The 13576-nt window shown below is 37.5% G+C and overlaps 1 protein-coding gene across 2 annotated transcripts in view; it reads right to left on the reverse strand.

Moving 5' to 3' along the window:
• Positions 1-13576, reverse strand: part of LYRM4 (LYR motif containing 4) — an 85842-nt gene that overhangs the window by 51445 nt on the left and 20821 nt on the right. Inside the window, exon 2 of one of the 2 annotated variants that reach the window (XM_056483605.1) lies at positions 12121-12241. The exons of the other annotated variant lie outside the window; for it this stretch is intronic. Coding sequence (XP_056339580.1) covers positions 12121-12241 — 121 coding nt within the window. The remainder of the gene's footprint in view (positions 1-12120; positions 12242-13576) is intronic. 2 annotated transcript variants of the gene reach the window in all.

The following is a 13576-nucleotide window of genomic DNA, read 5'->3' on the forward strand; positions in this document are numbered from 1 at the left end:
GCTCAGTCCCAGCACCGACCCCGGCTCAGCTCGGCTCGGCTCCCCTCTCCATGCGGTGTGGCCGAGCGGAGGGATGAGGGAGCCACCAAAGGCTCTCCCTTCCCCCCCAACCCCGTTCTGAGAAGAGAGGCCCCAGATGATCCGCGTGGTTCAGAGTTTTTCCAGCAATGGCCAGGCTCAGCTTCTTCACGTCCTGGATGCAACTTTAACCCTTTTAATGCCTGGATAAGATTCTCGATCTCCTGAGCTGCCCTGAATGAGAAGAAATAAAGCATGGAGTCTACAGAAGTCAGCAGAATGAAGATAAAGTTCCTGATGGGAAGAGATTGAAAAGATGCAACTGATGAGTAGCTGAAAACCTTTTTTTTGTGGGGCTATAAGGGGATTGTGACTTCACTAAAATTCCTTTAAACTGTGAAATATACTTGGGGAGGTTTAAGTGCTTGAAAAGAAGACCTTTTTTCTTTGAGGAAATGGGGCTCTCTATTTGGGACTGGAAATATGAACAGAGACATTTAATAGAAAAAGACATAAAGAGAATTTTGTTTTTCAGCAGCTTGCCTTTAAAAGTGGCACCCCAAGTGTGTAACATAACCCATAGGACAGCTCTAGAGGGACTGTGGAGATGAGAGGAAGTTTCATGGTTTTGTAGGTCTGGGCGGATGCAGACTGTGAAAGTGAAGACACCCCTTAAGCCTAAACCAAAAAAGGAACTTTTCTTTCTAAAGTGAACTGAAATGATTATTTAAGTAGATAACTGATTGAAGTGTTTCTTGTATGCTGTTGTTAAGAAATGTGGAATGAAGGAAAGGGGGAGAGGGAACAATCTAGGAATCTTATTCTGAATTCTTTTTGTGTTATTAATAAATTTCTTCTTATACCCTTTTAAGTTTTAAGCCTGCCTTGTCTCTCCTCCTAAATCCTATCTCTAAAAGAAATTATTAAATTGGCAAACCCAAGTCACACCGTGACAACCAACCACAGAACCACACTAAATTTAGTTTCATGCACATCACAAGTACCTTAGTAGGTTTGAAACCAAAATCACACATAAAATTTGAATGCTGCTGAAAGGCCACCATTTCTTAAAGACTTGTGCTCATTCACACATTCATACATTGACCCAAGCTTACGTTTCTAGACATTAATGTGAATGACATCTAGCTCAGAACTTGTGCAGCAGTGTCTGGGCTGATGTGGCAGACCAGCTGCACTCCAGGATGTCTGCTTTTGAATCTAAATATCACTTATTGACACAAGCAACCTACTGCAAAGCCCTCTACATGCAACATGAAGGTACTCAATCTGCCACACTAAAGAACGTGCCAATGGATTTGTCTTGTGAATTGCTTTACCCTTCAAAAAAGATTGATTACACACACTTGATTTAAATGCGATTGGATTTGGTAACTACTGTAATTTTGTTTAATAGCTGTCTCTTATCAGTCTTGTCTCATCCAAAAACGTAGGGAGAGGTTTAATTTATGACTTATGATATTTGCAAGAAGTCAACAATATGGCTGCTAGACTAAACTGGAATATTTAATACTTAGTCTTTTCAAATAAAAACCAGCTTTGATGTTCCTGGTGTTCACACGGGTTTTCACTTACCTAAAAACCAGCATCATCTTCTAAGTCTTTCTACACTGCTCATTAGGCATGGTTTTTACTTCTTATACCGTCTTTGACGTAGCCCATAAAACATGGTAATCTGACACAATGTGGTCAGCATCCTGCCAGCTTTCTGTCTGTGCAGATTTCCTTCTTCAGAATACTGCTCCATGGGTTTAAAGGAGACAGAGAAGAGAGCAAGGCAGATGATGATGGTATACCTTCTGAGACAGACAGTGCTGTAAGACATGGACTATCGTGCCTTAATTCCTGCTCTAAGTCTGTTTTGTGAACTTGGGCAAATAATTTGTTTTCCTGTGCACCCAAGTCTTTAAATACATGCTTATATTTAAATAGAACTAGTCTTCTTCATTTCCACCTCAGTATCTTGAGGACATTGGTGAAAAGCACCATCAAAAGCAGAATGCCTTGATCTCCCACAGCTCACTGCTACTTCTGCAGAGGAGCAGTAGAACAGGTAATTCCCTCTGTCCTCTGTCTTGCCTCTACAGCTGAGAGAATGGAAAAAGTCTCAGCCCTGACAATTCCCTGAGGATGACACAACAAATGTATGAGCACTGTCATAGTCACAAAATTATTAGTAATAAAACAAGCAGTTTGAAAAGACGTACTCCCCTTTTTTCCCCATAAAGCATATCCTACATGTGGTAAAGGTATGTTACTGTCAATGGGCCAGTTCTGCAGTATTATTTGATAGCATGAATTTGCATACCAATTTTTTTCTCCTCTTCCCCCATGAGTATACATACATCATTTTAAAAGCAATTTACAACATGCCAAAGTGCTTAAGGAGACTCTTAAAAATCTAATGTATGAAGTTAACCATTGGCATGATTTATTATTGAAGTTCCACAGTTATAACTTGACAATTAAGAAATATTGATAAATGTAAACACATTATTGATGTCAATTAAAAAGCACAAGATTGATTAACCTCCCAGAGGTATACTGGCACGAGCAGTTAGAGAGCAATCACTCCCACTAAGTATTCACTACTGACAAATGTGCATAGAAATTAGACTTCTGTGAGACAAGAAATATTTTCATTTAAAATTAAGATAATTTGAACACAGAACCTAAGTATTGGGTCAACAACAAAATCAAGAGAATTATGAACAAGATTTGTATTAATGTGAAAGGCTAAGTGATTAGGTCACATAATGCTCTCATTAGCCACACACTTGGGTGAAAATATGGTTAAGAATTATCAAAGCAACTGCTCAGCAAATCAATTATGCTCACAGAAGAAAAATTATGAATGTATTATTTAGCCACTACACTGCAATATTCATAACTGCCTCGATGAGGGACAGGACCTTATTTTTACAGCATAAACAGCAGATCTTTATTTTAAACTATGCATTTACATATTTTCTACTGGTGACAAAATTATAAAGGTGAGTTCAAAACTCTTAGTAATGCTTCACTTCCTGCCAAGTAAACAGCCAAGGAAGGACACTCAGGCAGCACATACCTCAGAAGGGAAACATGTATCTGACACACCCCAGAAAGCATAACAACAGGAATCAGTCAAACTGTAATTTAAATGTGACTGGAAGAGTTTGGGCTCCTTCTTTCTTCTTCTTTTTACTTGCTTTCAGAATTAATGTACTGGCATAATGCCTGTCACGAAGATGAAGGGCACTGCAGCTGTAGCTCTTAATGGCCAAAAAAAAACCAGGCTCACCTCAGAAAGCACAAAGCTAAAGACAGCAGCAATGCACCAAGTACCAAGGAGACTGCGTAAACACTAATTAAACTTCACTGTACACTCTTGTCTAGAAAACAGCTTTCCCTGCCTAAACTTCCAAGGGCCTGATCAGACATGCTGCTATTAGAGTCCAGCAACTTTCTTCCCTAAGCTTGGCCTTCATCACAACTTCATGGATCAAACACATTTCCCTCAAATACAAGCAACTTACTAACTACAGAGACACTAGACAGAATCTGAGTTACTGCAAAAAAAGATAAAATTCTGAAATAACACATCAATAATAAAGCTTCTTTGCTTGAAAGAGCTTTTATGTGAAGGCCACATACATGTTTATTGTCAGAATAAAAGTAGATCACTGTGAATTTACCTGGTTGCAAATTCAGTCAAATGGTATTGGTGACAGAGATCATGTTTGATGCTATGATAACCCACAGGGGTATTCAGTGGATACCCAGAAGATTACAATATATACAGACATACCAGACACAAAGGAACATGAAGATGATTGTTTCTTTTTTAAGCAACCATCTTTTTTTCAGAATATTGTAAAATGACAGCTAACGTTGGTGGATTGTATAAACAGCTTTCATTTGGACAAGCAATTTTAAAATAAGAAAGCAAATGTCACCTTTGAAACTGGAAAAATGGAAAAGTTTTAATGTCAACCAACAGAAGCACAAAGATAGTAAGATGGGCAAAAATGAAGCAGCCATGAAACCAGATTCTTGGAGTAAATAAGGCAAATGGAGGTCTTTGCAGACTGTCCTTATGTTGAGAATGAAGAAAAGAGTGAATTCTTTAGACTTGAAAAACTATCTGTGGAAGAAACAAAAAAGGGCATCTGATTTACAGTGGCAGTGGAAAATTTTAAAATATATTTTCAGTGTGCTGTGGGGAGAAACAATGTTTATCTGAAAGGCCAGAAAAGAATATAAGTAGCTTCAGGAGGAGCTGAAATGTATCCTCTTTCCTCTGTTAGCTGTAAATTGAAAAACTGAAATTGTAATATGCTGAGAGACTGATGACTGAACATGGGGTTGGGGGTGGAAATGCTAAAAAAACCCGTTTTACCACAAGTACAGGACCAGGTGACTTGTCAGACAGCAAGGGTGCCAACACTAACACTGTCATCCTGTTCAAGGATGTCATCAAGTTCAAGGACAGCAGAACACAGTCCTGGGGATCAGAAGCACCAGACAAATGTGCCAAAGCTCCTCCTGGAGGGAAATGTGCCTGCTCAGTTGCAGTGCCAATGAATCTGTCAGTGTCTCCTTCCAATGAGCAGTACCAAATCAGGATGGAAAGTTTTCACACAAAGGAAAAAAAGAAACAAAACTACAGCAGGTTAAAAATCAACCAACAAACAATGAGAGATCAAGAGATCACTGTTTCAATAACAGCACTTTTGTCTCTCTCCCTTTTTTAGAAGTCTTTAAAACAGCAATCCCTCTAACTTCCTCAAGGTCTAGCTGTACTTAGAACTGGTTTTCCCCTGAGAAGGGACTCTCATGACAGATCAATATTCTGATGTGAATGTAAGTCACAATACATACACAAGACTTTTACAAGGTTATAAGTTTCATAAATAACACACAAGATTGCCATACTTCTCCTTTTCCTATTCAGTAAAAAAGACAACCTCCACAAATGTTTTGCTCTGCAGCAGACATCACACAGCAAGAAAGACAAGAAATTGCTCAAAGGTTAAAAAACTTTAATGTGAGAAACTCAATCTTCAAACCCTCCCTCAATGGGCACCACTGCAAACCAGACTGACAGGCATCAAAGCAAGATCACACAGTCAGATTAGAAACACAGCAGAAGTAATTTGCTCTGTGATCAAAACTAAAGCATTTATTTCCGCTTTCCCTCTCTTGACAGTATTTTTTATTTGTACTAAGACACACACACACACACTTGCTGTTACCTCATTTGGAAAAGCCTCCTTGAAGTTTTGTTGCAACAGCCACCCCTAAAAGCCATATTCCTTTACACCCTGGGCTGAAACCCTCGGGACACCAAACACAGCAAAGCAGAAAAGGCAAATGGCAGAGGGACACATGTGCCTGAAAATGCAGATTCCTTGCTTCTGGAGCTTTCCTCAGCACAGAATGGTTAATGCTCCTAACTGTTTCAAGAAGCTACTGACCAGCCAGACTGATAAAACTTAGTGTTTTCCAGGTGGAAGTTTACACCCAGCATTTGCTTTATTGGATGTGACACACTGCCACGCTGAGTTGCTCACTAGAAAGTGAGTCCTTCTCCTGTCCTTCAGACAGCCCTCATCTGTGCAGAACATCAGGTACTCACAGCTCTGAAGGTGTTACATAACTACTGTTACTATTTATGATAAGGCCCCAACCTCACTGGATTAGCCATTAAATACATGCAACAAAAATAATGACACTTCTTTATGACAGATAATTACAGTATTTTAAATGGATTTGCCAACACTCAGCAGTCTTTATTTTTAGGAAAGGTTACTGCATACATCAAATGCTGTGTTTTACCACTAAGCTCTTACATCAGAAAGATAAAGCCTCATTCTACCTCTGAATTGCCTCTGCTGCTGGCAACCTAAAGGTTATTTTCAATGCACAGTCTACTTTGGAATTTAATACTGCAGACAGAACCTGCCACTTGTAGTTTAGTCAGCAGAATGAACAGCAGCAAATCACTTGTGAAAACACAATCTTGCTCTCCATCAGGAGAGTTAAATGAAAGCCTAGGGAGTGACACTGCTCTGGAGACTCACACAGGTGTAACCTGGAGAGCCATGCCACCTGAAGACAAGTAAAATGTCTATTACACTTCCTGCACCCTCAGATGCCAGAAATTAAGCTGATATGACAGCTCTGGGCTTTTGGCATCTGTTCCAATGCTGCATATCTCCAGAGCTAGCCTACATGCCAAAATGAAAAAGGTATTTGGAAAAGCTGGCCAGAGCAGACCTCACTGCTAACAAGTACTGTAAAAGGACAAGTTCTGATCCAGCTGGGTTTCTGTTTAATTTTACCAAACCTTTTTCAAAGTCACTCCTACAACATCATTTTCTTTGTTCCTCCTCTTTTTTAACCCCCAAAACCTTATGGATATTTACTGTACACAAAATATACTTACTCTCCTACTAAAATACATTTACTCTCCTACTGAAATACAAAATCAGTATAGCTCTGAATTTACTGTTTCCCAGTTTCAATTTGAAGCTTTCTTTTGTTTACTGAAGGACAAGTATTATCCATTCTATGTTTTACATTTCTTCATCTGCATCCGTGTCTCTTTCTAAGTCAAAAGCTCGGAATTTTAATATATGTTAAAGATTTCCATTGCTTTCTTAATCATATTCTTCCTGGTAGGTTGCTGTTATAAGTATTTGAAGTTTTCAAATCACATGTAAAGCAAATGCAACATGAACATAACAAAAGGATTTAAATTACCTCAAGGAATACCTAAAAATATCACCCCAAAGAGCTTTGAAATTTAAAAAAAATTAAAATTAAAATCACCAACAAACACAGGAAAATGCCCCCAGTGGCTTCTAAACCCTAAGTCAGCTGATTTGAATTCAGTTTGTGGCTTTGCCACAAGCTTCCAGCACAATTTTTGTAATTGCAGGTAAGGAACCAAACAAGTGAGAACTCATGATGTGGTAAAGCAATTAAAAACTAACTACCAGGACTGCCAACAGGCTAGGAGCAAGAGAAATGCATTCTAGCTCCCAATCCAAGGATTTGGAAGTATATAGGGAGTTCATGGATATCATGCAGAGACTTGTTAAAGCTGTTTACCAGGATATTTGTCCGTTGTTTGATTATGCCACTCACTTCCACTCTTCTACTGTGAATGAAGCATTTGAAAACCTTACTGTGTCTACACTTGCTTTAAGTATAGGTAAATGGCTGGAGAGGTAAGAAAAATGCTCTGGGTATAATGTCAGCTCTATCCTGGCTGGAAAATGATGTCCAACTGTAATAAATAAAAATGCATGGCACAAGTGAAAGCCCCAGCAAACTTCCAAGGGCAATCCTCTTATCTAAGAACTGTAAATCTACAATTTTGTGGTAGAAAAAAAAGTATTTTTGTAGAGAAATGGGTATTTGCCATTGTGAAGCTGGGAAAAAAAAAAGAGATAAAATTCAAAGAGCTTCTTAAGAAAAGCATAAAATGATCTGTGATTTTCAAACTTTCCTGGCAGTGGCAAGCTTGATAAGAATAAACCATATTAGAACTCCAACAGTATTGTCGGCCAGCAGGAAGATATGACTTGCCAATACCATACACATTCCTGAACACTAGCATGGTGCTGCCCCTTGTGTCCAAAGAGCCTTTCCAGCTATTTTTTTTCTCTTGGCCTCACAACTGCTACCAACATAATGAAATATATTACACAGTACTTTGTAACTTTCTTATATATTCATAAAAATTAGACATAAATATGACCTGCTACCACTAAGAAAAGTTTTCAAAATGAATCTTCTCCTGTAAAGGCCAGCCAACAGTGCTCTACAGTATAAACACAACTTCTTCAGATACCCAGAACATTTCTTAAAGTTTGGTAAGTTCCTTCAGACAGTATATTCCAATTTCACAAACTCACTATGTAAATTGGTACCAGTCCTCCAAATACTCAACAAAATGCTTTCAGTCTAGAATACAGGAATATTTGCTGCTCAAAGGATAAACAGTCAATTCAAATCAGGTCTAGTAAACTGGGGTAGTACTTCTACCTTGCATTTTTATAGCAACTATAATTAAAGTTGCTTGCCTTGCTAATATTTATTAAACATGCTTTAATATTTATGTTATTTTGATTAACAGAAAGTTTCTTTATGACTATATTGTCATCAGTTCATAATAATACGAGTGCTGTATTAGTTCACTGATCCAGTTTAATTTCCACTTCCATTCAAGTGTTCTCAAATTCACAATATTGCCATGATAAGATACTGCTAATGAACACCTCAAGAAGGCACAACACTTGGCTACACACAGCTGCACTGGCAACTTGGATTGCTGAAAAATAAAAGATCCAGAAGAATTGTTCTTATTTTGCACAAGTTTCAGTACAAGACCATACTAATAATTTTGACTGTGGAGAAACATAAGAATATGAGACTAAAATCTCACACTAAGTATGATGAGGGCTTTCATCAAGACATAGTCATGAAGCATTCCATTAAGAGAAACAGGAGCTAAAGTTACTACAAGCAATGGATATTTCAAGGATTAGAATGTCCTTTACAACACACTGCAAACATGAAACATGCTGCAAGTACTCAGTATTTATCATTATCAATGGAACCTTTCTAACAGAGGCTTCAACACTCCTTCATTCTACACATCTGAAGGGAATGGTAAGAGACGTCAAGCCTGAGGAAAAACAACTCAGACTCAAAAGAAAAGTTTATCTCTTCCCTTAAACACTGATGACCTGTAAAGGAGCTGTAAAGGAGGCGGATCCACAAGTCCTGACTGAGCACTCACGATGCATCTCTTGTCTCCCTGACCAAGGTTTGTGCAAACCAGGACTCTCATCAGTTTGGATTATTTAAAGAGACAAATAAAAGGTGTGAAATATTAAAATCCTTTTATTGAAGAGTCCTGCAGCTGTGTGATGTTAAAACCAGTAAAATTGTTAATAAAGGCTCAGAGCTGCCAAGAAAAACAAAACAGTCCTTCTTAGCTGGACAACAAGATGACTGGCAGTTTCCAGCTACAATATAAAACTGAGGAAACTGAGGAGAAAGCACTACAAAGGAGTACGGAAGAGTGAGACATCCTATAAACAAAAACAAGGCTTTAATCAGAGCACACACATCTACTATAGCTTTTGAACTTCACTGTTATGTTTTCAGTTCAAAATCCGAGAGACAGAATGGCATAAAGAAAACTTCAAAACACTCAATATTAGCCAATCTTCAAAGTGGCTTTATAAATCTTGAATTTCAGCAGCAGTAGTACATTTCAGTGCAAATTCTCCTACCACTAACATACTAACATTACTAATAGTAATAGAAACTCACAAATGAAATCATATTAGCATAATATGGGAATGGCTGTTATGACAATACTCAAACAACTTCAAGACTTCACCTCAAAACTTTTTAAAACTTTCTATTTCCCACCTATTTGTGACAATGCATTTCTCTCAATGCCCTTCTCTACAGGAAGGACATCACAAAATTTTGTTGTTTACACAGTAAATGCACACAAAAAAATCTGTCAACAGTGTTGAAAATGAGTTGTTCCTTCCTGTAGCTGGGCTACTATAAAATTGAAACCAATAATAACCAGAAGAGGACTAGGCTGGAAATTAATGTTAGTCCATTCTTTTCAGCATTATAAAGCTACTTTTATAACACTCAAGCAAATTGTACAGTGACTGACATGAACAAAATGACAGTAATCTGTCACTACTTCACATTTCCCACTAGGCTGATTCAAATAGTTATTTATGAACCTTACACTTCAATGGTCACTTTGATGACTAAACCATAAATTAGAATGTAAAGTGAATATAATTTGATTTTAAAGTAACAACAAATTGTCAGCAAAGAGGGATATTATTTAATTTCTACTGACATACTAGAAAAAAGTCAGCAATACCAAGATGAACCACATCATAATAAGCCCAAAACTTAGCAAAAAACTGTATGCTAGATCTCATGTTTGTTTCAATGCTTCTGCATTTAAAAATAAAAGCACTTTATAATATGTTTAGTTAGTTTTAAATATAAAGTCTTAATAATATCAGATGACTTCATTACTTAGATCTTCAATCAGAGAGGAAGGACCAACTTTTTCTACAGAGCACGATGAAATTCGACAGCAAGTAAATATTAATATGATCTTGGATGCTCAGGTTTTTAAAAGTCCTGATGAAAAGCTTTGGAGACAGTGTTGCTGTTTTTACAAGATTTATCTCTTGCTTTACAGATGAGAGTGAGATGACACCAAAACATAACAGAAGTTCTGCAAAGCACAACAGTTTGCAATTTTTTAGGAAAAAAAGTCTTTATTACCAAAACAATCAACTCTTGCAGGGATGCATATCAAAAAATTATCTTGATAAAATAATCTTCTTCTGATTATTTTTTGTTAAAAAGTTCATTGCCTATTATGTTACCGTATAATAACATTTATTATCCATTACACTTGAAAACATGTAAGACAAACCCTTCCAAAAGTGAATGCAGCGTGATTGTACTTTGTCTGGAAAATGTCTAGAAATGCAACATTAAAGAGATATTTCAATGTAAGTTTCACTGTCTTAGCAGTGTTAAAAATGGGAAGTTGTGTCAGTATCTTTGCTTCTCAAGTATATTTTCCCTGAAATTCTTACATGTAGTGACAGTGATCCAATTTAAAACCAACTTTAGCAATTTGGATTTTCATGGTGGAGAAGCCCCTTAAATAGCTGATGCTTGAAACAAACAGACAAAACCCTGCAGGTTTAGCAGTATCTGAGGCCATTCTGAATTATTTTGGTATGTTCCAATGACACAGTAACAAATGCATAACAGAAAGATGCTGAGGGACAATCTTTAGGCTAAAAGAAAACTCCAAAAAAGGTGTAAGGCAAGACCCCCACCCTAGATGAGAGTCTAGCCTGTCAAGAGAAATAACACCTTTTAGAGAAAAAATATCTTTTTTTAGGGTCTACAGAAACAAGGTCTTATGGGTTTACACAGGACTTAGAGAGGAAAGAGAAGTTTTATTTTAAAATCTGTCCCAGAACTACTAGGACTCAGATCAGTAGAATCATGTTTTGCTGAGAAAGAAAGTTGGAAAGTTTTTATTTAGCAAGACTTTACCTTAAGCAAGAATTAGAAGAGCTGAAAATGCCAATTATCACCTACAGATCTGAGAAAAAACACCCCAACATTCAAATGTAATTGCATTGGAACAATCCAATCCAAATTGCTTCTTTGAGATAAATAAAAAAATAGCAGTGTTTGGGTTAAAAAAAGATAGCAAAACTATGGTAGCACAAAACAACACCTGTTCATGGGAGAAGAAAATTTAAAAAAATTAACTTGTACCGCAGTATGCATACTTAATTGTCAAATCAAAGGGCCCAGTTCCCTTCTAAAATAAGAATCCATCTAACTGACCTGCTGGTTGTTTAAACAGCCATATTAAAGCAAACCATGGAGGAGCAGGTGCACATATTCATTCAGTGTTTAATAAAAGTACTACTGAGCTCTGACTGATGTCAGCAAGCACAGATTTTGCAAGGAGGAGCAGCTTAAGCATTGCAAGTGCCCATAGAGAGTTCAGGCATAGAAACCTGCTTTCTTACAATTTCTAGTGGCCACTTTAGATAGACAGCGGGTATGAATGAGAAGTTGAAAAGTATCTAAAGTTCAAGCCTATTTAATTTCCTAGTAATATGGTACCTAGTGAAAGGTAACTCAGACAAGGTTGAAGAAAAATACTGCTTGTTACTCACATATTCCAAAGAAAAACCTATCAGCCTGTTTGGGCACATTTGGCCAGCATTTACTTAATTCATGTCAGGATTTTCTTGTTCTGTTACTATTCTAACACTGTATCTGGAGACAGGAAAATATGAACACAGAAGAAAGTGAGACTATTTGAAGTGACTGTCAAAGTCACCCTTCTGAACCTATGATAGAAGGACAAATTTAGACAAAAATTGATGCTCACCTAGAGATGTTCTGAGCAATGATCTATTTTTTCCATTTCTAGTGGCATAAGACAGTTAAATGAGTAGTGGACAACCCCTATAAAAATGAGAGAAATAAACATACCTGCCGTTGAATAACCTCTAGGTTTGCTTTGGCTTTATTCAGTAGTTCTTCTATTTTTTCAGAATCTGATAGGTTCTTGTTTTCTCTAAAGGCATCTCTTATCCTTCTGATGGCGTATGTTCTAAACACAAACAATAAGAGGACATGTATTCATAGATGTGCCATGATTTATCCATTTCAACATTCTTTAAAACATGTTCATATAAAAAATAAAATGCACACCCCGCTTATATATATTTATTGCTCAGTTTTAGACATGTATCTTTTTATTCAGGGTTTAGCTTTGCCCGAGTTGAAGTAGTGAACAGATCCTGTAATTTTAAAAAAAGTGGTTCTATTGGAGGTTACTCTAAAAAAAAGTCTTATTTCAAATATCAGTCCAGTCCTAATGCTTGCTTGTGCTGAAGCCATACTGTTGTATGCCCAGCATAGAATACTGCAAAACTCAAGAACATGACAAAAAGACATTACTAAGGACTAGAAAATCATTCCCCAGATTACTTTGAATCAGTATGATTATTCTTAACCTGCATATTCTAAAGGCCACTGAGCTAGACACTAAATACAATATTCATTTCTACTAGATGCAATGTTGTAGTCTAGCAGTCAACAAAGGCAGATTGATGGACCAATTAACACAAAGAGAGCTCCTTCCCTGTCACCTTTTTCTTCTCCTGACAGTGTATTTCACCCCTCAGTCCAACACCTCGTCATCCATTTCCCCACTAAGAAGCAATAACAGGACATGATTTCTGCAAGCTGGAAGAGGTTATGATCTCTGCTTCCAGAAAGGAAGGTCCAAAGCTGCAGCTTTCCCCAAATCCTGCCCTTCTTTCTTTCCAACACAGAAAAGAACTTTCACATAGTCTGTAGTGTACTGTCATCCTCCCTTCCCTCCCTCCCCAAATATGGCCAATTTCCATATGAAAATAAAATTTTCAGCTGGAGCAGTAGATACTTCCATTACATGGCTCTTTGGGAGGGGCTGGAGAAATGCAGTAAACTGATCTTGCTCATCTGTCTTCCTTGTGTTCCAATTCTGTACCACCACATCACATCAGTATCACTTTTGCTACAGAAAGTAAAACCCTATGAGTGGCACTGGAAGGAAACAAAAGACTGCAAAAAACCTCCACAATTAGTTTAGTATTTCAACAACCCTCTCCAATCTTGCATAAAACTGGAATATGAGAGACAAAATTGTCTGAAACACTATCATAGAAAATCCAAGGACAAGACTGAAAAACAGAATTATGGGGGGGAGGAGACTGAGGAGAGAGGAAGGAGAGGACAGATGAATAGCCAGTGGCACTCCATTCCATTAGATGGTGCTATCCAGCTCCTAATTGCAGGTTTCACCAGCCAAGCAGTGTATTTTGTCTTTGAGCTCATAAATAATACATTTCAATCACAGGACTCAGGATGGTTGTGGAGTGCCACTCTGCCGCCGCACCCG

This window comes from Oenanthe melanoleuca, chromosome 2 (genome assembly GCF_029582105.1).
Source record: "Oenanthe melanoleuca isolate GR-GAL-2019-014 chromosome 2, OMel1.0, whole genome shotgun sequence".
Lineage (NCBI taxonomy): Eukaryota > Metazoa > Chordata > Aves > Passeriformes > Muscicapidae > Oenanthe > Oenanthe melanoleuca.